This window comes from Lactuca serriola, chromosome 5, assembly GCF_051521515.1.
Source record: "Lactuca serriola cultivar US96UC23 chromosome 5, Lser_US96UC23_V15, whole genome shotgun sequence".
NCBI classification, from domain to species: Eukaryota; Viridiplantae; Streptophyta; class Magnoliopsida; order Asterales; family Asteraceae; genus Lactuca; species Lactuca serriola.
Window position 1 is genome coordinate 272,119,897 of NC_136412.1, and position 20,950 is coordinate 272,140,846.

The following is a 20,950-nucleotide window of genomic DNA, read 5'->3' on the forward strand; positions in this document are numbered from 1 at the left end:
TTCCTTAAATATGCCTCGGGTATTGCACCCGGTACATGACTACCCGATGCTCAAGTTTAACGGGGTTTAAACTTTTTACCCGGGTGAAGTGGTTGAAAAGTAATATAACTTTATTTTGTTAAACGGGATTTCATTAACAAGTTATATTTACTTATACTAAAATGATAATGACCTGAAATATAAATAAATAGATATTTATTTATTGACGACTCCAAATATTACAGAAATTTTCAAAAGCGACGAATTCCATTAGTGAAAACGGGATTATGTAACAGAATAAAATTTGGGTTGTCACAATATTCCTCTTCTAACACACAAACACTGTCTCTCTCTCTCTCTCCCTCCCTCCCTAAAATGTTGTCGGGCCACTAGCTCCTGTTGGACACCACCGTCGCTGGACTACCACCTCTCGTCGGAGAAGGTAAAAGAGAGCGGAACAACGAAAGACTCCGAACAACCGAAACCAACTCCGATTTGTAAACCCTTGATCCGATCTCTGATCTCGTCGCCGCCTTCACAATGTCACCATTTTTATGGAGTCTTCGTTTTACAGCACAGAGATCTAAAACTCGACAATGAATTCTTTGGAAAATCGAGCCAGAGACAGCAACTCCATCGATTATTGTATCTGGAGCACCACTATCTCGGCGTTCATTTCACCCCACTCTCCATCGTCGGATCTGCCACATCTTTCTAGGGTCGCCAATGAAAAGGCGGAATGCTTTAGATTAAGGTTTCTTAATCTCCTTATCGGAAAGGTGGCGAACGTAGGATAGAGACGAAGGAAGAGCTAGGGTTTTTGAAAACACGAAGTCGCAAGCTAGGGTTTCTTTCTTTCTTCATTGGAATCGAGCAAGGGTTTCATTTCATCGTCGAAAAATCGAGGGTTCTGACGGGTTTTCTCACTTTTCGTCTTCCAGATTTGGAAGCTGCCTTCGAACAGAGAAAGATAGATCCTAACAGTTAGTGGCGGTGGTTTCCGACAATACATAAAGTTTCCGGCAATGACACCGATAGTTTCCAACGGTGACATCTATGGTCTTCGGTGAACTATATATATATATATATATATATATATATATATATATATATATATATATATAGAGAGAGAGAGAGAGAGAGAGAGAGAGATTGAAGGGATGTCAGTAGGATGTGGGTATTATTTTAGGTTTATATTTTTTTGTTTATTTTTTAATTATGAAAATTGTAAAATGAATAAAAAGTTAAAAAATGAAAGAGATTGAAAGGATCATACAATTACTTCCTTATTTTTTTCCAGTGCAAACTTTATCTTGTTGATTGATCTCAACAAACCAGGTATTATTGCTTTTGAACGTTCACACATTGGTGGATCAGTCAAACCCATAAATCTACATGCCGAATCCTAGCAAAATATAAGAAGAAAGTGAGTGATCTGTGAAAAATCTTTACAACCCAACACATAAATACTAACCTCCTTAGGGAATCTCCAAAAATGCCTCCCCGGGTTCTTATCAGTACACGTCGTTCACACTATCACCATTTTACCACAAAGCACCTTACCATTGTCGATTTCGTGTAGCAAGAGAAAGAGGAGAATGGGAGAAGGAAATTAGGGTTAAGTAGCGGTGAGGGGGAAAATAGATGTTGGCATATATTAATAAGGGGTAATGGGTATTTAATTAATTGGATATTAAAGAAGAATATGTGAATTGACAGATTTACTTTCACCTAAACGGAAGTCATAAACATTTGTTAAGCCTTTTGACCAAATTCACAATAAATGAACCCTTTTGGACCACTAGTGCAACTCCAAAACATTTTGGACCAAACTTATAACTTCTAATATACCATAGGGTCCAAACTTGCAATTTTATCTAAAAAGAACAAAAAAAAGTCAGTATGACTTTTCATCATTGGATCACTCGTATTTATTAAGCATCACATATGATCCAACTTATCTAATATGTTTTCAAATTAATACGTTGTTTTTTTTGGAAACTACAAATATGTATTAAGAAGCCCAAACTAGCGAGGGGCTAGAGGGGCAAAATAGTCAAATGAACAGCTATAGTGAAGAAAGGAACAAAAATAGTGAATCTAAAAAAACATATTACATGTTTAGGAATGGGGTGATATTCCAATCAATCCATCTAATCCCCTTATTTTCCCCCTGCATTTTAACTAAGTGAACACCATTGCCTTGATGTTATCAGCTACCATTGAAGGGTTAATAGTACATTGTGTGAAGATTCTATCATTTCGCACCTTCCAAATCCACCGATGCATACCATAGTAAATAATGAGTAGGATGTCTCGCTTCTTGTGGCAATATCCCTATTTGGCTGCAATGTCTAATCATTCATCCATTTTTGTCATGTTAACATCATAGATGCCACACCATCTAAATACCCATTCTCTAGTATTTTTTTCGAAGCGACATCCGATTAGAATGTGGTATGAGCATTTCTTTGTCATGTTGCAATGCCTACATCTTATATCTCCAATGTTTATTCCCCGGTGTTTTAATATAGCCGCTGAAGGTATTTTTCCCATATTTCCCCTCCAAATGAACGTATTGACTTTCCGTGGTACTATATTCAATCATTTGATATTGTGGTACACCAAACGATGATCTGAAGTACTCAATTTTTCTCTTACTCGCTCAAATGAAATTGCCATCAGATGAGAGAATGAAATACCAAGTGTCTCTACACATGTTTGGGGTGAACGAGTTAATACGAGAGACTAAAGATGACAATTCATTGGACAATCCAACCAAATTAACATCGACTGACCAGTCCCAATGAACCCCGACATTAGTGATACGATCTGATATGAAGTAATTTTTCTTGCATTCAATCTTGTACAGTTCAGGGAATTGTACTTTAAGAGTTCCTTCATCAGTCCACTCATCTAGCCAAAAAAGAGTATTTTCCCTAGAACCAACTTTTTTCTTTAGAATGTGATTGAATTGAAGCCCAACTTTGAGTAAGTCAGATTTAGCCATAGCAATGTTGTTCCATGTTCCCGTTAACACTTTCTTAGAAAGATAGGCAGCTGATTTCCTTTCCAAGTTGTGGATACTAGTAATGACTGGATTCCAAAGTGCATTCTCATCTTTTTTATGTCTCCACCACTACTTCGTTAATAAGGAGATGTTAAGGGTGTATAGTGAACCAATTCCTAGCCCCCATTATCTTTATTGGCAGCTACCGTTGCGCATGTGACCCAATTTATTTTTGATTTCTCATGATCTCCACCCTAAAGAAATCGTCTTCTGATGCTTTCAAGGGTCTATAGAATACCTATTGGGGCTTTGAATAATTAGAGATAATAGGTAGGTAGATTCCCAATGACCGCTTTGACAAGTGTTAATCAACCACCAAAAGATAGAGTTTTTGATTTCCAAATGGATAATTTGGATTTGAAGTGATAAATGATCGGCTTCCAGTTTGTGAGAAGTTTCTTATTTGACCCAACCGACACTCCGAGGTATTTAAATGGCAGAGTGCCCACCTCACATCCAATAAGATTTGCCTAAGTAGTTGTATCGCTATTATCTACCATGATTCCAAAGACTCTGGATTTGCTAAAATTCACCTTCAGTCCGAAAGAGATATGAAAACATATCAAAATGCGGGCGGGGTTTTTGAGATTTGATCTTGACTAGTCACCAAAAAATAGCACATCATCTGCATAAAACAGGTGAGACGGTAAAGGTCCGTTACCGGGGTTTTTAACACCATTGAATAGTCCTTTGTCGCAGCCAGTCTTCATGGTTACGTTTAGGCCTTCCATGGCTATTATAAATAAAAATAGTGACAAGGGGTCGCGTTGACGAACACCTCTACCAAAGTCAAATTCCATGGTGGGAGGCCCGTTAATAATGACATAGGCTCTCACTAAAGAGAGGCAACCTTCAATCCGTTTATGCCATTTACACCCAAAGCCCATCTGTAGTAAGACTGAATCAAGGTATTCCTAGTTGACTTAGTCAAAGGCTTTATCGAAATCCACCTTGAACAATAGTATTTTTTTTATTCACCGATTTAGCCCGCAAGCATACTTCATTTATGATCAAAGGCCCATCCAATATGTTGCACCCTTCAACATAAGCAGATTGAGGTTCTCCAATGATTTTAGCAATGATAGATTTTAGCCGGGCAGTAAGGACCTTGACTAAAATCTTGTGTATGGCACCAATAAGGCTAATCGGTCTATACTCGCTAAAATTTAAGGTCCATAAGTATGGAAAAACCCTAAAAAACCCAAGGGCTTGGGCTGCAACATTTACCACATCTTGGCCATCCACTTACCACATCGTGGCAACCAAGCCAGACATGAACCCCATTAAGTTTCCACGCCACATCTTGACCATCAACCCTCCACGTCATGACATTTGGTTTCCCCCAAAAACCGTAGCTTTGACTCCATTATTTCTTTAATTGATCCGTTCTGGAAAACGGGTGTTATAACTCTCCCCCACTTAAATTAGATTCTGTCCTCGAAATTTGTCTGTTAAACCGTTGTCGCGCACGATTTAAGCAAATAATATTTTCACTGCTTGGTTGCACTAAAGGATAGCACAGGGAAACATGGTTGAATCCTCAGGTACACAACCTAATGGTCAATGCCATTTTGCATAAGGCACATACTAGTCAAAATAGAAAATATAAAAAGGGGGATTTTGATTTAAAACTAAAACTAAAAGTTGTAGTGAAATAAACTAAATGAAATCAGTAATAAAACGAATTCAACTCTGCTACGACTTTCCTAATCATGCAATCAACCCAAATTTGGTTATTCAGAATGGTTTCTATCTAAGCTGGAATTGAGAAAAACTAACAAGCTTTAGTATAATCTCTTTTACTGTAACACTCGTTTTCCTGGATAAATAGAATTAGGGTTTCAAGGAGTCAAAAGGTTGGATTTTAGAAGAAAAGGAGCCTCACGACGTGAGACATATAGGCCTACGACGTGAAATGGGACAAGATAAAAACTTTGTTCGGGACTGGTCTCACAACGTGAGACATAGAGGCTCACGACGTGAAAGCTGCTGCAGCCCAAGCCCATGATCTTTAGGGTTTCATTCGTATTTAAGCACATATAATCTCATTTTAGGGTTCTTATCAGCCTCCAAACCCTCTTTCACCTTAAAAAAATCCCAGCCTTTATCCTTGCTTGATCTTTGGTCATTTTGGAGCCTTTCTTGGTTTGGAAGAAAGAGAAAAGAAGAAGAAGAAGAAGAAGGTGATTTTTTGTGGAGGCTCAAGGAATCATCATCATCATCACCTTACATTGTTTCTAGACCATTGTAAGTATCAAAGCTTCCACCTTTATTGTTATATAAGGCTAGATCTAAGTTTTGTCCCACTTTTCTCCTTGGTTGAGCAAGTTGAATGAATGGAAACCATAAAGTTGGCAACTTTATGGGTTATAAGAGTCTTAAGAATGTTGTGGAGTTCAGATCTAGAGAATGGTTGGGTTTTGGAACCTTGCATGAAAGTTGGATGTCTTTTCTTCAACTTTTGATCCAAATGAGATCTAGACATATTCGACATATATGTCTTAAAATCACCAACTATCTAGTGTATTAAGAAGTTATAAGACCTTTTGGAAAGTTAGTGCAAGGCTTAATGGATTAAGGACTTAAAAGTTGGACTTTTGCTTTAGATTGATTCTCACGATGTGAGACATGGGGGTCTTACGACGTGAGGAGTAGATGATCCCGTTCTTTGAGATCACGACGTGGGATAAGGCTGCTCACGTTGTAAGGATAACTCAGTTGACTTTCCTTGACTAAGTTGGCCAGGGTGAGTAGGGATGAGTTAGAATCGGACCGAGTGAGATCTCACGATGTGACCAAGGGTTGGTCACGACATGAGGGTGGATAGTTGACATTATAGGTTGTTAACTTTGATTTTGACTGTTGACTTTTGGCTTAGGTTGACTTTTGGTCAAATTCTGGTTTTAGAAGTTGGAGTTAAGGTTTACCCTTGTGTAGATTGATAGGAGGCATCGAGCACCCATCTTTTGGTAGGAGAGCAAGTAGTTGTGGTCGGCTTTGTGATTTAGGTGAGTCTCCTCACTGTACCCGTGGGTCGAAAGCACCAATGTTGGACCACTAGGATATGTTATGCTAGTTGTCTTTATGACTCTTGCATGGTATGTTGGGCTAGGGCCATTATATGATGGGTTAGGCCCATTTATATGTTGGGTTGGGCCCATGGATCGGGAAGGGTTACGCCCAGAGTATGTTATGTAGGATGCTAGCTGTCTCTGTGACTTTTGCATTGTATGTCAAGCTAGGCCCATTACTGTAGGCTGGGCCTAATGTGAGGGCTAGGCCAAAGGATATGTATGGTATGTGGTATTTTGGGGAACTCACTAATCTTTGTGCTTACAATTTTATGGTTATGGTTTCAGGTACTTCCGGTTTAAAAGGGGTTTTTATTCTGAAATACTTTTGAATGATTGAAAAAAAAACATAATTGGTGTTTCTGGTTGAATTAAAAACGAAAATTTTACCTTATAATTTTTGGGGCATTACATTTACCTAGTTAAATTAACCAAAACAAACTCTTCAGTTAACCTTAACTTTTTACTAGCTAATTAAACAAGCTCTTAATTAAGATTAGAAAAGTTTGATTAAGATTTGTGTAAAATTTTCAGCAATACCCAATAATTCTCACAAGCTCGGAAGTGTAAAGATATGAAATTTCAGTTTATATTAGAGTTAAATCCCAACACAGAACTAATTTAATACTTGTTACTTAATACCAGTTGACAATAACAGTTTCAGATTCTATTAACTGATTAACTAGAATGATTAAACCCTAGCTAGGCGATCAGACTAACAAGAATTAAAAATCAAACATTCATTAATCTCAAAAATGAAACACTAGATAGAAGGACACAATGAAAACAATTATGATAACTGATCACATGAAAAGTACTAGTCTTTTACATAACTGGAAACTAAGGTTTTAGCCAGATATGGCTAAAACCGAGTCTAGAACAGTAAAAAGAGAAACTAGTTTATTAATCTTGCTAAACTAAATGTATAACACGATTCACAATTTACAGCTCTTCAGAATCGCTGAAAACAGAGAGAAATCGCCTCAAAAATCATTTTTTTTTGTCAGTTGGAGTTTCAGGAATCCGCTAGGCTTCAAACTGATCAGAGGGGTTGTATTTATATGCAAATAAGAAGCTTTTGGAGCAAATAAATAAATTCATGATCGCATTATTGCAAAAATGCGATCGCAATTTTGCCCACACATTCCAGAATTGTCGTGTTATGAAGTACACTTCTATTTTTGAACTTTTTACAACCTCGAAGTGAAAATGCGATCGCATTTTTGGGTTCCACGATCGAATTTTTGATTTTCTTCTTTCTTCACAAACACAAAAGTCATCCAAAATTTTGTCTAGTTTCCGGAACATTTTGAATATTGTCAATCGGAGTTAAGATTCATGATATATGGTTAAAATACTGATAAGGGGTCAAAGCTGTCAACAACATCCTTTAGGTTTTAGAATATAGCAATCTATCTTCGTAGGATCGATTCGATCAAATTTTTCTTGACCAAAACAACTTCCAAACATTTCTCATAATCCTTCATAAGTTCCAAGACCCAATTAACTCCAATGCTCCATCAAACACATCCATATCTGCTCCCAAAGTACTACTCCACTCAAATTATCTGAAAACAACATAAAAACATTAACAGTACGAGAATTCTAACGAATGACATTAGTTGAACATTATTTAAACTAATGACATGCTAATTTGTAAAATATGATGCTAAATGTTAATAACAACTACCTAAAAGATGCATAAAATGAAATCTATCACCATCCTTAAAAATTACTGTTAAAACACTCTCCAAACCCTATGTGGGTTCCCAAGCTCACTCTTTTTCAACACAAGGCTCTCCAAAACCAGGAACATAAGCCATACCCGACAAAACTTCTAAATGTCAGATCCATAACCAAAACAACAATGAGTTTAACGCCTTAAGCAAACAACCACCTTCCAACACCGGTGTCGATTCATTCCTTAACAAATGTCATAAATTATGTTCATTTTCCTTAACCAAAACAATGCTATCTATGATAATTTGTTTTGGGTCCAGTTATTGATTACACGGTTACGCATATGTTTATGTTGACTTTTTCAAAAAGTTGTTAACAAATGTAATAAACTATGTTCATCTTCCTTGTTGTCAATTCGATTTCACAACTTAAAGTAAAGTTACAACGTTTAACTCAATTATTTCCCAAACAATAAAGAAAGATAATATGATTATACTCGTGGATATCTTTCGTTTAGAATAAGAATAGAAGCTTCAATGTCATACTTGAAGATATTTTCTTTTTGGTTTTGATTTTTTAAAGTTTCATATGAATACTTAAGTTTTCAAAAAGTGGAAAATATTAATTATGGTTGATTTACCAAGTTTGACCTTTGACAGTGACACAAAGTATGATTTACCAATATTGTCTCCTATCCCCAACCCCCAACGTTGGATACTTGGATGTTATGAATTTATTAGAGTTTGACCAATGGTACAAAAATCCAGCGACTTATATATATATATATATATATATATATATATATATATATATATATATATATATATATATATATATATATATATATATATATATATATATATATTATGTCTTAATTGACTAAACGAATAAAATGGAATAAATTAGCTAAAATAAAACCGGGTTAAATGGATCAAACGCATAAGGTAAAGGTCGTCCAAAGTAAAAAAAAAAAAAAAAAAAATGAAATGAAAATGGCAAAATGGATCTTTCAACTTTTTTAGGATCAAAACTACGAAAAATTTCTGATTTTAGACCATCGATGCAAGTTGAAAACCTTTTAGACTTTGTTCGTAGTTTTTTACAAAACATAAGACCAATTTTACAATTTTGTAAAAATTATATCCCAATAAAATAGATTTTGCATTCATATTTACCTATCTTTATTTTATTTGTTTTGATCTAAATATTATTTTATTTGTTTTGATCTAAATAGCCTCCTTTTGTCCCAAGGAAATATATCGTTCAGTTGATACACACCTTACTCTATTAAACGAATTATGAATCATAATCAATATTTGCATTTTTTTTGTTATAAGAAAGCGAAAAGTTTGGAAGGAAATATGTAAATTTTTTGTTAAAATTATAAAATGAAAATGATTATATTTCTTCCAAGACAAGTAAACCAATGGTATAACTTTCATGAACTACTCGTTGAAAATAAGTACTACACAAAGTATTGGATTTAAACAAAAAAAAATGTGAGGGTTAGGGGATGGTTTGATGTGTGTTTTCAAACAATTATTAAAAGTTAAATAGTAAAAAATCTTTATAGATGACGAAGTCATTTTTTATTGAGGCTTGATTGTAGATATTTAATTTTCTCTTTATCTCATTACATTCGAGATATGTCGTTGTAAATAGTTAAAATCATATTAAATGATAAGTTGATTAATCTCATGGATGGTTTAAATTACATTCGAGATATCTCGTTGTAAACATCATTTAGGAGTTTAACATTAAAAAAAAAAAAAAAAAAAAAAAAAAAAAAAAAAAAAGACAAAAAAAAAAAAAGACAAAATTGAAAAATGGTCCTTGTACGGTTATTAGATCCTTGAAGTCCTTGAGAGCTAGATTCTTTTGGGTGTGGATTTGGATGAGTGACGTATGTATTGGGTTTGATCGGATAACGTTTTGGCTTCTAAAGGAGATTGTGGATTGCGAGTGGAAAGTTTGTTCTCATTTAATAGGGAATGCTTTTTTGGTAGCGTTAGAGATTCTTCCATTCTCCGAATTTGATGTGTGTGAAGGTTGTTAAAGCTCTTTATGGTACAAATGAGGGATGTATTGATTTGGCTTCAAGGAGGTCTTGAATGGGTCGTTGGAATGATATTATTCTCCGATGTCAACCCATATTTGTTATTGTAGGTTTGATCTTCATACCATATGTCCGATTATGGTGGGGGATGGGGCTTTTATGTCTTTTTGGCATGATGTTTGGATGAGAGGGTTGCCTTTTGCAATGTCTTTTCATATGATCTATGTGTTGGATAATCACAAACATGCTTAAGTCATAGATCATGTGGTTTTAGGCTGGGGCACATAGGCTTTCAGACGTATGCCTAGGGGTGTTATTGAGCAGACACATTGGAACGACTTCATGGTTTTGATGCATCACCTTCAGTTGGAGTCTAGACCAGATAGACTAGATAGACTGGGGTGACTCTTTGATGTCTTTGACGGTTTTAATGTTTCTTCGACTCAATCTTTTCTTGATAGTGGTTTGCTTTTAGCGGGTGGTATGGAGACTAGATGGAATAATTGGGTCCCCATAAAGCTCAATATTCTTATATGGAGGATGCAGTTGCAGGGCATCTTTACCGGATAGAGGTTTTCATATATAGGTATTGAGGTGGGGTCGATTATATGTCATGTTTGCTCTAATGTGATCGGGACTATAGATCATTTTTTGTCGGGTGCAGTAAGTTAATTGACTTATGCAGTCGTATTGCTATTTGGTGGGATGTTCATCTTCCGGACCAGATTTCCGTTAAGTCTTTACTTTCTTTGTATGATTATACTTTGTGAATGGGAGATCAACATAATGCTTTTGATGTTGTGGTTTTGACTACTTTTTGGTGTTTATGGAATTTTCAAAATTCTATTATTTTTGAAACGGTCCTCCCTAAGAAATTTCTTCTTTTTGACGATGAAATAGATATGACATTTTTTGGATTTCCGATAGGTGTAGCAAAATTAAGCTCGGATGAAATTATTGGCTTCATAATCATGCATTAGCTTCTAATTTACTGTCATTGGTTGTTTCTAGTTTTTTTGTTAGTTTTTTATATATAAAATTTCACTGTTTCAAAGATAAACAGCTTTAATTTTGAGATTACCTAAAAAATTAGGAAGTGTATGAGATTTATTTAAAAAGAATCTAACATAATAATTACTTAAATATTCGAATACAAATACTTTAGTTACATGTGAGATTTTGGATGAGCTTAGTTAATTGTTATTAAATTATTTAAATCAGATAACTATTTACTAAAAGTGGACCATAAAGATATTGGAATATATAAGTTCAACTAATTTATTATATAAATATTTAGTAAGTTTAAATTATTTATGAAACTAGCATATAACATAATTAACGAAAGTTTTTTTTTTCTTATATGCAACACAAAAAAAGACCTCCCAAAATAGTTTGAACTTTGAAGTAAAGATAAATATTTTATAATATTATCTATTTTTTGATAATTAAAGTTAATGATAATCTAGCAATCAAATAATTAAAGATAAAACTATTTATGCAAAAACGTCAAAAAAAACATAATTATTAAAACTTAAAAATCAAAATCTTGATATTTACAATTTTACATGATAAATCTCAAAACACAATCGACACACCTTCGTATCAGATTTTATAATTCCCTTTCATGACATACGCACGCCCTGTCTGTCAACTTTGATCCGCTGACAGACGCGTCACGTTAACAGACTCTCTATAACTCTCATTTTTTTCTCAATTTCTTTTACCATTTTCTCCCCTTTTCTTCTTCATCATTCTCTTTCGTCACGCCCCAACCTCAACCCCCTCTTTCTTTCAACCGATGTCGCTACGAAGATCATTCCTATCACGGCGAATCAACAGCCGATCCAAATCGTCAAAGGATTACACAGCATTAGAAAATGTACAATTCAAATCGCATCAAATTTCCGGTGGTGTTGTGTATGGAAATGAAGCCCTCGCCGTTGAACCCAACGACAACGAAAACGGAACCGGAAACGGAGAAGGTTCTTGGTCTAATATGTTGCCGGAGCTCATAGGAGAGATAATCAAGCGAGTCGAAGCGACCGAGGACCGATGGCCGTTTCGGCAAAGCGTCGTCGCTTGTGGATGTGTGTGTAAAAAGTGGAGGGAGATTGTCAAAGAGATAGTTAAACCTCCGGTGCAGGGCGGGAATATCACCTTCCCTTCTTGCCTTAAGCAGGTCCGATTTGATGTTATTTTATTTTGTGCCGGAATTTGATTCGCTCTTGATTTCCCTAATCGTTCAGGCGATGAACATTTGTGTGTTTTAATTGTTTTTGGTTGTGCTAGAGTAAGCCCTAGATACGCATACAGCTAATTAATTAGCAAATTTTGATACTTATGAAGTTAAATTTCTTCGAATCTATTCCCCACAGACACATGTGTGTTCCTGTATGAGCTTGTTTATATTTTTTACAAATTGCTGGCAATCATATTTTAGGTGGAACAATTAAGCTTACAATGTTCAAATGAGAATTATAAGCTTATCAAGAGTTGACATGGGATAAGTTTTTGAAAGAATTAGTTAGCACCCTCTAAATGATGATGAGTTCTTTGTTATAACGCGATTGTTTATACATCTCAAATGGAAAATTTGTTGGTATTTTTTCATAAGTTATATAACATTGTTGAGGTCCAAATCAAGAGGCTGGAAGTGTTCAATGTGCTATGCACGTTCTTATGTCTTAATATCTTCATGTTTTGATGGATTCAAATTTCTGAATGATCTATTTGGTTTCTTTGCAGCCTGGTCCTCGCGATAATCAACTTCAATGCCTCATAAAGAGAGACAAGAAAAACTCAATGTTTTACCTCTATCTTGCTGCTTCTGCATGTAAGTACAAAATTTGTGTTGTTGTATGTATAAGTGATATTTTTAGCAAGTTATAATGAAATTCAGTAAGCTTGAAGTGTTAAATTAAATAATTAATTTGAATTTTGTTTTTGGCAGCATTTACAGAGAAGGGTAAGTTTCTGTTGGCAGCACGTAGATACAGACATGGTGCTCATACAGAGTACATAATATCTCTTGATCCACATGATTTATCTCAAGGAAGCAATGCTTACGTTGGTAAATTGAGGTATTATATTTTTCTAAATAGAAAATAAAATTTCCATATTTATAACTGATTTATTTATAATAAAATTATTGACATACGAATACGCAGCTCGGATTTTCTAGGAACAAAGTTTACACTGTACGACAGCCAGCCTCCCCACAACAGTGCAAAACACTCAAACAGCAAGTCAGCACGCCGTTTCACCAGCAAACAAATCAGCCCCCAAGTGCCAGCTGGCGGGAATTTCGAGATTGGTGAGGTGTCATACAAATTCAACCTCTTGAAGTCCAGAGGTCCAAGAAGAATGGTAGCTTCTTTAGCCTCTCCATCATCATCATCACCATCAACATCATCACCATCATCATCATCATCATCATCAAATGAAGGTTCAGAACAACCAAAGCTAACAAAATCAAAATCTGGTGGTGTTGGTGTTGGTGTTGGTGTTGGTCAGACTTTATTGAGGAATAAAGCGCCAAGGTGGCATGAGCACTTGCAATGCTGGTGTTTGAATTTCCATGGGAGGGTGACTGTGGCGTCTGTGAAGAATTTTCAGTTGGTGGGGACGATGGACCCGAGTCAACCGGGAGGGAGAGGTGATGGGGAGACGGTTTTGCTTCAGTTTGGAAAGGTGGGTGATGATATGTTTACTATGGATTACAGGCAGCCATTGTCTGCTTTTCATGCTTTTGCTATTTCTCTCACCAGTTTTGGAACCAAGCTTGCCTGTGAGTGAGTAGTTACACCACACCTACTCTCTTATGTCAACGTGTCGTAAAAATGGTGTTTGTATGTTTGCTTTAGAGAACTTGTTTGATGGGTTTTTTTTTCTTGAAATTGTGTTTTTTGCTTTTTAGGATATGTTGTATGCTATGTACATATAGACATGATGAACATTGTAAGGTAGTGTTTGATACAATGGAATGTAATGGTGAATGAAACGAGACAGTTTGTTATATGTGATGGAAAGGAGTGGATTAGTACTATTATATTCTTCAAGGAATGTGAGGGAGGATTGTATTATGTTGATAGTATTACAAGTTTATATCTTAAAAGCGACTAGAAACTATATTTTTCTCTTATAATGTTATTTAGGCTTTAATGGATTTTGGAACATGCTTTAAATGTTGGCCAAGAAAGAAGACGCATAACAAGTCGCAGAAACGAGGTTGCTATGCTATAGTGTATACAGTAAGGACATTTTCAAAGGATACAACCAACGTTTAAAGTAAGGAATGTTAGGGGAAGAGGGGGCAATCTGCAAACCAGGAGGAACTGAGAAGATCATTTGTAGTTAAACATGAAAAAAAAATGACTTTTCATGGAAATGATCCAAGTTAGAGGGAATGGAGACAAAAACTATGATAATGTAGTAGTATAAGTCTGAAATTTTATACGCTGATTTGGGTATTTATCTATATTTTGTTCATTTATCAACATCTTATATCTATTTCTGGTATTAGTTCTGTATATCCACCCCTTTTCATCATCACATGCTCTTTTTCTTGTCACAATTCTCCGGTAGGAGTCTCTATACTCAAGTGGAGGTAAAGACTCCATGGAATTGTGTATAGTTGTTACATTATACAAACAAGGGTAGAAATGGGAGTTCCATATTTTGTGGAAGACACCATTGGAGTATAAACGCGGTAAAGTGATTGGGTTATAGAGGTGGTGGAGGAGCAAATATGGCTATCCAAAGCAGGTGAGGGACTAAAATAGACAATCTCCAAAAATATTGTGGCTAAATTTTTAAAACCACATTGCCACAAAGTTCACTGTTCGTAAGCGGCATATGATTTACTATAGTAGATTAATTGTCTGAATACAATAGTTTAATAGGTCTTCGTGATGTATCCAAGAACTCTAATACCACACAATATTTATCAACTATGCCTAATTCATCAAACTCACCAAGTTAAATAACAATATTCATTAAAATGATCATATTTGGCAACATTCATCAAACTCAGTTAAATAAGACTCTCAAATCTCAATGAGATTGTGTATAGTTGTTACATTATACATATTTGATTCGTCAAACTCACTTAGTTAAATAAGAATATTCATTAAAGTGACCATATTTACTTAAAAAATTTTGACAATTTTTCTAACAAAATGTCAAAACTGTCTGGTTACATAGACATGGCTTTTCGGACTTCGTTAAAAAAATTTATTTGCTTTGAGAAACTCGTCCATTTAGTCTTTATTTCTTTCTCATCTTCTTCCCTATTATCACTCATAGTCATTCTTTTCTTATTACTTGAGAATTGCTACAAATTCATCATTTTCTCTTTTTAATTGTCTTTCTAACATAAAACGTGGGGTGTAGGTGTTAGATGGATGGGTTTGATAAAACATACAAAACAAAATCAAAAATCTTTACCTTGTCAAAGGACAATTCATTCAACTACGAATTAACTAATGAACTGTAAAGAATTCCAATTTTTTTGTTTTGTCAACCAAACCATATAAAACTGTAGTTTTTTTTCTTCTGATAGAAAATATATGTTTGCAATTTGACCAATTTCAAAGTGACAATATCACTTAAAATAATCTATAACGATGTCAAAGTAAAACAAATTTTATTCGAGTTTCACCCCAAAAAAGTAGTATGCACAATCCAATCCAGACACCCAAATTAAGAAAATTAGAAGGGGTAACGGCCATACAGACAGACATTTATATATTAAGCGTTATGATATGATGAACCACCACACATCGATGCATCTCAGTCCAAACCATAATAAAATCCACAATAACAAACAAGATCTTCTTAGAACCATGTCCACAACACAAGTGGTCAACTCAAACCAGAGGAATTAAACAAAAGGTTTTCTGCATCCCCACTTCTTTTTTTTTTTTATCTTTTTAGTAAAAACATTGATAACAATACTGCAAAAGTCACAAACCCTCTGCAGCTGTCAACTGTTAATGTCCTCTATTTCTTACCCCGGAGCTTCACACCAAGAGCCCTTTCCAGTTTGGTGATGATCTGTTGATTTGGTATAGCCTTCCCAGATTCATACTCCTGTATAATCTGGGGCTTCTCATTAATCAGCTGCAAATTTATATATATATTAAAAAAAATCAGATTCTATAAAAGTTTAACATTAATCTATATGTGTGTGGAATGAGAGATGTAAACCTGAGCAAGTTGAGACTGTGTAAGCTTCTTTTCAGTTCGACCCTGCATGATAGCTTTCTTCAACTCACTTGGTACTTTCTCGTCTGTTCATAAAATTTAATCATAATTAAATAAACTATAAAGTATATATATTGCTTAGCTTTGAAGATAAGACTGACTTACGGGTGAGATTTTCAGTTTCTTCATCAAGCTTTCTAGTGTTTAGAGAAGTGCTACTAGAGGCAGCCTTGTTTGAACCTGCAGTAGCTGCAAAAGGAAAAAGAACACAACACAGATTTTTGATCAAATATAAACCAAGCTATAGGTCAGATTTCTGAAAAAGATTCCATAAAAGATCTTGAAAGAACATTAATAGGCCATACATAGCAAAAAAAAGTCTATGAAATGGTAACGTTTATGAAGAATCTCATGACTTGTGTCAATACAGAGTTCAAGAATCTGAAATATGGTAACAATATGCTTCTCTGTTGATTTAGCATGGCAATTTACCATTTTTTTTCAATCATGAAACTTCGGTTCCTTATCCCAATTGATAATATGTTAATTTACCATTTGATACATGATAAAGCAACTTCAGTTGATTAGCTTAAGAAACAAGTGATCGTTTGTTAAAAGGATATAGGAGAGTATTTTCCAATGTGTTGTTATACATACATCATGTTAGATACGCTTATGTGAGTTATAAACCCTAATGTAATTCAAAAAAAAAAAAAGGCAGATGAACATTCACAATAGGAGAAGTGGAGAACATGAAAATTCATCTAAGCACCGGAGAAATCCGATTTCTATATGTAAGAATCCATTAAGAGAATATCTAAAACGACATCTATGTATATCTGTAAGCCAGTAAATAAACAGAAGCAAATCGAAAAAGATGAAATCCAAAACCCTAGCTCCATACAAAAACAAGTCGTAGACATAAACAAATTGAACATACGAGCATACGTAATCTTATCTCCGTAAGACAGATGATTATTGCGTTGAGAGTAAATTCATTGAAAACAAACTTGCGACAACAGGAAATTCGTAAAAAATTATGAACAAACAAAACGAGAAGATACAACGCACACGTGTATGTATGACGAAGAAAGGAGATGAGCACGAATACTAACCCTTGCGTACAGTCTCGATCTCCGCACCAGAGCGACGAGCGGCGTTGACAGCTTTCTCGTCCTTACGCGCGGCGGCGGTGGGAGCTTTCTTGCGGATCACCACCGGCTCCCAATCTTGTGCAATCGGACCACCTGACATCTTTTTTGTTCGATTATTCTACCAATAAAAATCAATCGGGAGGATGAGTAGGAATATCAGATAGAACTCTACTGGGGGTATGAAACTTATATAGATGGGGAAAAATGATACCACCGTAGGTGTTTGGTTACGAGGTTTGTGTTATTCCTATCGCGGACTGCTCTTTTATCAAAGGGTTATAAAATGTTTAAAAAAATAAGTTTCAGATCATTTTTAGTTGTTAATTTTTTTAAGTAACTGTACAACCTCACTGGTTAAACTCTATATTTAATTAAACTTTTTAAGAATTAATTGATTGCCGCATCACAATTTTAAATTTTTTATAAATAATATTAATAAATAAAACTAAAATATTATAATAATTAGGAATTCAAAGTTACACTTACTAAATATTAATTAAAGATTACAATTTAAAAATTAAAAGTTATAAATAATACACTAAATAAAAAGTACAATATCTAAAATACAAATTTTAATTCATATTGTATTTTATTTTAACCTCGTCACAACGGTTTTTTCAAATTTCACGTCCATCTTCCGACATGGTACTGGGATCCATGAAAATGATTGAAAATTTTTCATTCTTTACCTTTTCTTCTTGAATTTTCATCTTTCTTTCTTTCAATGCATTCTTCATATCCAAAGAGTTTTGGTAGCGTTCGAAAGTCTTTTTATTTTCTTCTATATGGTTTTCAAGTATTTCATCAAGCTTATTACCACATGACGAAGTGAAATTGGTAGCTTTCCCTTTTGCTGTTTTTTTCCTGCATTCCTACTAATTGGACGAGTTGTAACTTCAACATTATCCGGGTTAATGAAAGATTTTGTATTTGGTGAAGACATAGATGCCCCAGATGCACTGCTTGAACCTTTCCATTTGGGTTCATTTTTAAGGATATTCCAAATATGTGTGTGCCTAAAATGGACACCATATCTAGCATGATAACGCTCAAAAGCTTCACTTTTGAGATCATCCTTAAACCATCCATTGAGGTGTTGACTTTTCAACACTATATACATTTGATTAAATACAACTGCAAATGGGTTCATGTAATGTCGATGCGCTTTGTGGTTGGCTTGAGTTCTTGCAACATTCGACGTGTTGCTTTTTTCGTAGTACGCAGTAATTCATCGCCAGAACTCTTTATCACGTTGTTGACTTCCAGTAATGTTGTCATCTGAAATTTGTAGCCAAGCTTTTGCCAACAACATTTATTCTTCTTTGCTCCAGTAGGTTTTTTTTTTGTTTTTTTGTCGTTTGTTGGTAGGAGTTTTTGTTGGTATTTTTGCTATAAAAGAATACAACCTTTATATTATGTCATACCTGGCAATTCAAACTATTTCTAAATTTCTTTCTCAACGATGTCATCATCATCCTCAAATGATTCTGCTTCTGAATTGATAATCAACCATCTCACAAGTAATTCTACATTTCAACTATATAAGGAGCTAAAATGCTTGGAAGCAGAACAGTCAGATGCTGAAAGTTCACGACATCCTGAACAAAGTCATATATATATATATATATATATATATATATATATATATATATATATATATATATATATATATCGTGAAGAAGGACATAAACGTCTTTGGAAAGACTATTTCGATGAGCATTCTGTTTTCCCACCTCAAACATTTAGACGAAGATTTCGAATGAGGCGAGAACTACTTGTGCAAATAGTTAACGGTATCTCTAACCATTCTATTTATTTTCAACAAAGAAAATTTGCTTTAGGAAATAGTGGTCTTTCCCCTTTACAAAAATGCACTGCTGCCATACGCCAATTGGTGCATGGCACAACTGGTGTCCTCTTTGATGAATACATATGAATTGGTGAATCAACTTCAATCGAATGTCTACGAAATTTTGTATATGTGTGGTTGAGGTTTATTCAAGTCATTATCTGAGAAAACCTAATGCTAATGACATCCAAAATTTAGTACAACAGCATTCAAAAAGGCACAGGTTTCCTGGTATGCTTAGAAGTATTGATTGCATGCATTGGCCTTGGAAAATTTTCCCTATTGCATGGCAAGGTCAATATACTTAAGGTGATCAAGGTTGTCCAACAACTATGTTGGAAGTAGTTGCATCATAAGACCTTTGGATATGGCATGCATATTCTGGGGTTGCCGGGTGTAACAATGACATTAATGTACTTAACCAGTCACCGTTATTCAAGGATGTATTACAAGGTTATGCTCTTAAATGCAATTTTACTGTTAATGGAAGAACATACACAAAAGGATATTATCTTGCAGATGGTATATATCTTGAATGGGCTACAATGGTTAAAAGTTTTCCACATACGGTTAACCCAAAAAGGATCAAGTTTAAAGAAATGAAAGTGGCTACAAGAAAGGATGTGGAAAGAGCATTTGGTGTTCTTCAGTCTCGTTGGGCAATTGTACGAGGTCCAGCAAGATCTCAGCATCTTAAAAACATAAAGGATATGACGTACACATGAATTATATTACATAATATGATCGTAGAAAATGAAGGAAATGCAATTAGTAATTGGTTAGATGATGTTGATCCTCCTATACGTATGAATCGAGGACCTGTCGAAGAAGTTCAATATCAAATTCAAATAAACTCTGAACTACGTGATAATGCAATATATCATGCTTTTCGACATGACTTAATGGAGCATATTTGGGAACGTTTTATTAATATGTAATTTCACTATGTTTTATTATAATAAATAAGATGTTGTCTTTTTAAAATATTTTAAAGATTTATATATATTTTTATTGTTTATACTAAAAAAATATGAAGCAACTTAATAAATTAAATTATTGAATATAAAATAAAATAAAGTATAAATAAAAAAATAATATATAGTTTGTTATTGCAAAAAAAGGTTAAATGTTACTATCAATATAAATTTTTATAGTACATTGAGAAAGAAAAACAAAAAACGAAACAAGAAAAAAGAAAAAAGAAAAACAAATCCTATGCTACCGTTGAATGGGGATTAAACCCCCATTCATTAAAATCCCACAATGCATCTTTTATCCATTCAACAAACCATCCTTCTCATCAACAAGCCAATAGTTTTAGTGTGTCCTTAGAAGATATTGTAAAGAATCTTACCACGAGCACCCAAGCATTCCAGAACGAAACCAGATATAGTATCAAGAATCTGGAACAACAGATGTCTCAACTTGCCACTTCTGTGTGTCGGTTGGAATCTCAAGGAAAGTTACCAAGGCACACAGAGAACATTCTAAAACACAATGTAAGTGTTATTTCATTGAGAAGTGGGAAGAGTTATGAAAACCCAAGAAAATCTGAACTAGAAAAAAAGGATGTAGAAGAATCTGAACAAAATTTGGTTAACAAAGAAGCTACAGAAGATAAAGGAACGGAAACTCTAAAACCAGTGAAGCCGACTCTGAAGGAGTATAAGTCCTTACCTCCATTTCCATAAAGTCTAAAGAGTACAAAGTGCGAAAGAGACGATAAATACATCATGAATATCTTTCGTAAGGTGGAGGTAAATCTTCTAATTTTAGATGTTATAAAACACATCCCTCATTATGCCAAATTTTTAAAGAAATTACGTGTTTCAAAAAAAAATCAAAATTAACAAAACATTAAAAGTTGATGAAAGATTTCAACTATTT

At 34.5% G+C, this 20,950-nt stretch overlaps 2 protein-coding genes and 1 pseudogene across 2 annotated transcripts; 2 read left to right on the forward strand and 1 right to left on the reverse strand.

Annotated features, from left to right (window-relative positions):
* Positions 1 to 11,570: 11,570 nt before the first annotated feature.
* LOC145054312 (tubby-like F-box protein 7) lies at positions 11,571 to 13,918 on the forward strand. Its single transcript, XM_079002473.1, has 4 exons — positions 11,571 to 12,035; positions 12,602 to 12,689; positions 12,807 to 12,936; positions 13,024 to 13,918. Exons 1-4 carry the CDS (start codon positions 11,655 to 11,657, stop codon positions 13,649 to 13,651), a joined length of 1,227 nt encoding a protein of 408 aa, XP_078858599.1. The 5' UTR covers positions 11,571 to 11,654; the 3' UTR covers positions 13,652 to 13,918.
* A 1,647-nt stretch (positions 13,919 to 15,565) lies between these two features.
* Positions 15,566 to 17,382, reverse strand: LOC145054314 (multiprotein-bridging factor 1b-like). Its single transcript, XM_079002474.1, has 4 exons — positions 17,176 to 17,382; positions 16,226 to 16,309; positions 16,064 to 16,146; positions 15,566 to 15,976 (listed from the first exon to the last, which is right to left on the reverse strand). Exons 1-4 carry the CDS (start codon positions 17,312 to 17,314, stop codon positions 15,857 to 15,859), a joined length of 426 nt encoding a protein of 141 aa, XP_078858600.1. The 5' UTR covers positions 17,315 to 17,382; the 3' UTR covers positions 15,566 to 15,856.
* Positions 17,383 to 18,676: 1,294 nt separating this feature from the next.
* On the forward strand, positions 18,677 to 19,788 carry LOC145050496 (uncharacterized; annotated as a pseudogene).
* The last annotated feature ends 1,162 nt before the right edge of the window (positions 19,789 to 20,950 follow it).

Excerpts from the sequence above, each read along its gene's own strand:
- LOC145054312 (XM_079002473.1), top strand. The coding sequence starts at position 11,655 with ATGTCGCTACGAAGATCATTCCTATCACGGCGAATCAACAGCCGATCC. Across the intron at positions 12,036-12,601 it reads TCCCTTCTTGCCTTAAGCAG|CCTGGTCCTCGCGATAATCA; the intron begins GTCCGATTTGAT and ends GTTTCTTTGCAG. Across the intron at positions 12,937-13,023 it reads GCTTACGTTGGTAAATTGAG|CTCGGATTTTCTAGGAACAA; the intron begins GTATTATATTTT and ends ACGAATACGCAG.
- LOC145054314 (XM_079002474.1), bottom strand. The coding sequence starts at position 17,314 with ATGTCAGGTGGTCCGATTGCACAAGATTGGGAGCCGGTGGTGATCCGC. Across the intron at positions 16,310-17,175 it reads GATCGAGACTGTACGCAAGG|CTACTGCAGGTTCAAACAAG; the intron begins GTTAGTATTCGT and ends TTCCTTTTGCAG. Across the intron at positions 15,977-16,063 it reads CACAGTCTCAACTTGCTCAG|CTGATTAATGAGAAGCCCCA; the intron begins GTTTACATCTCT and ends ATAAATTTGCAG.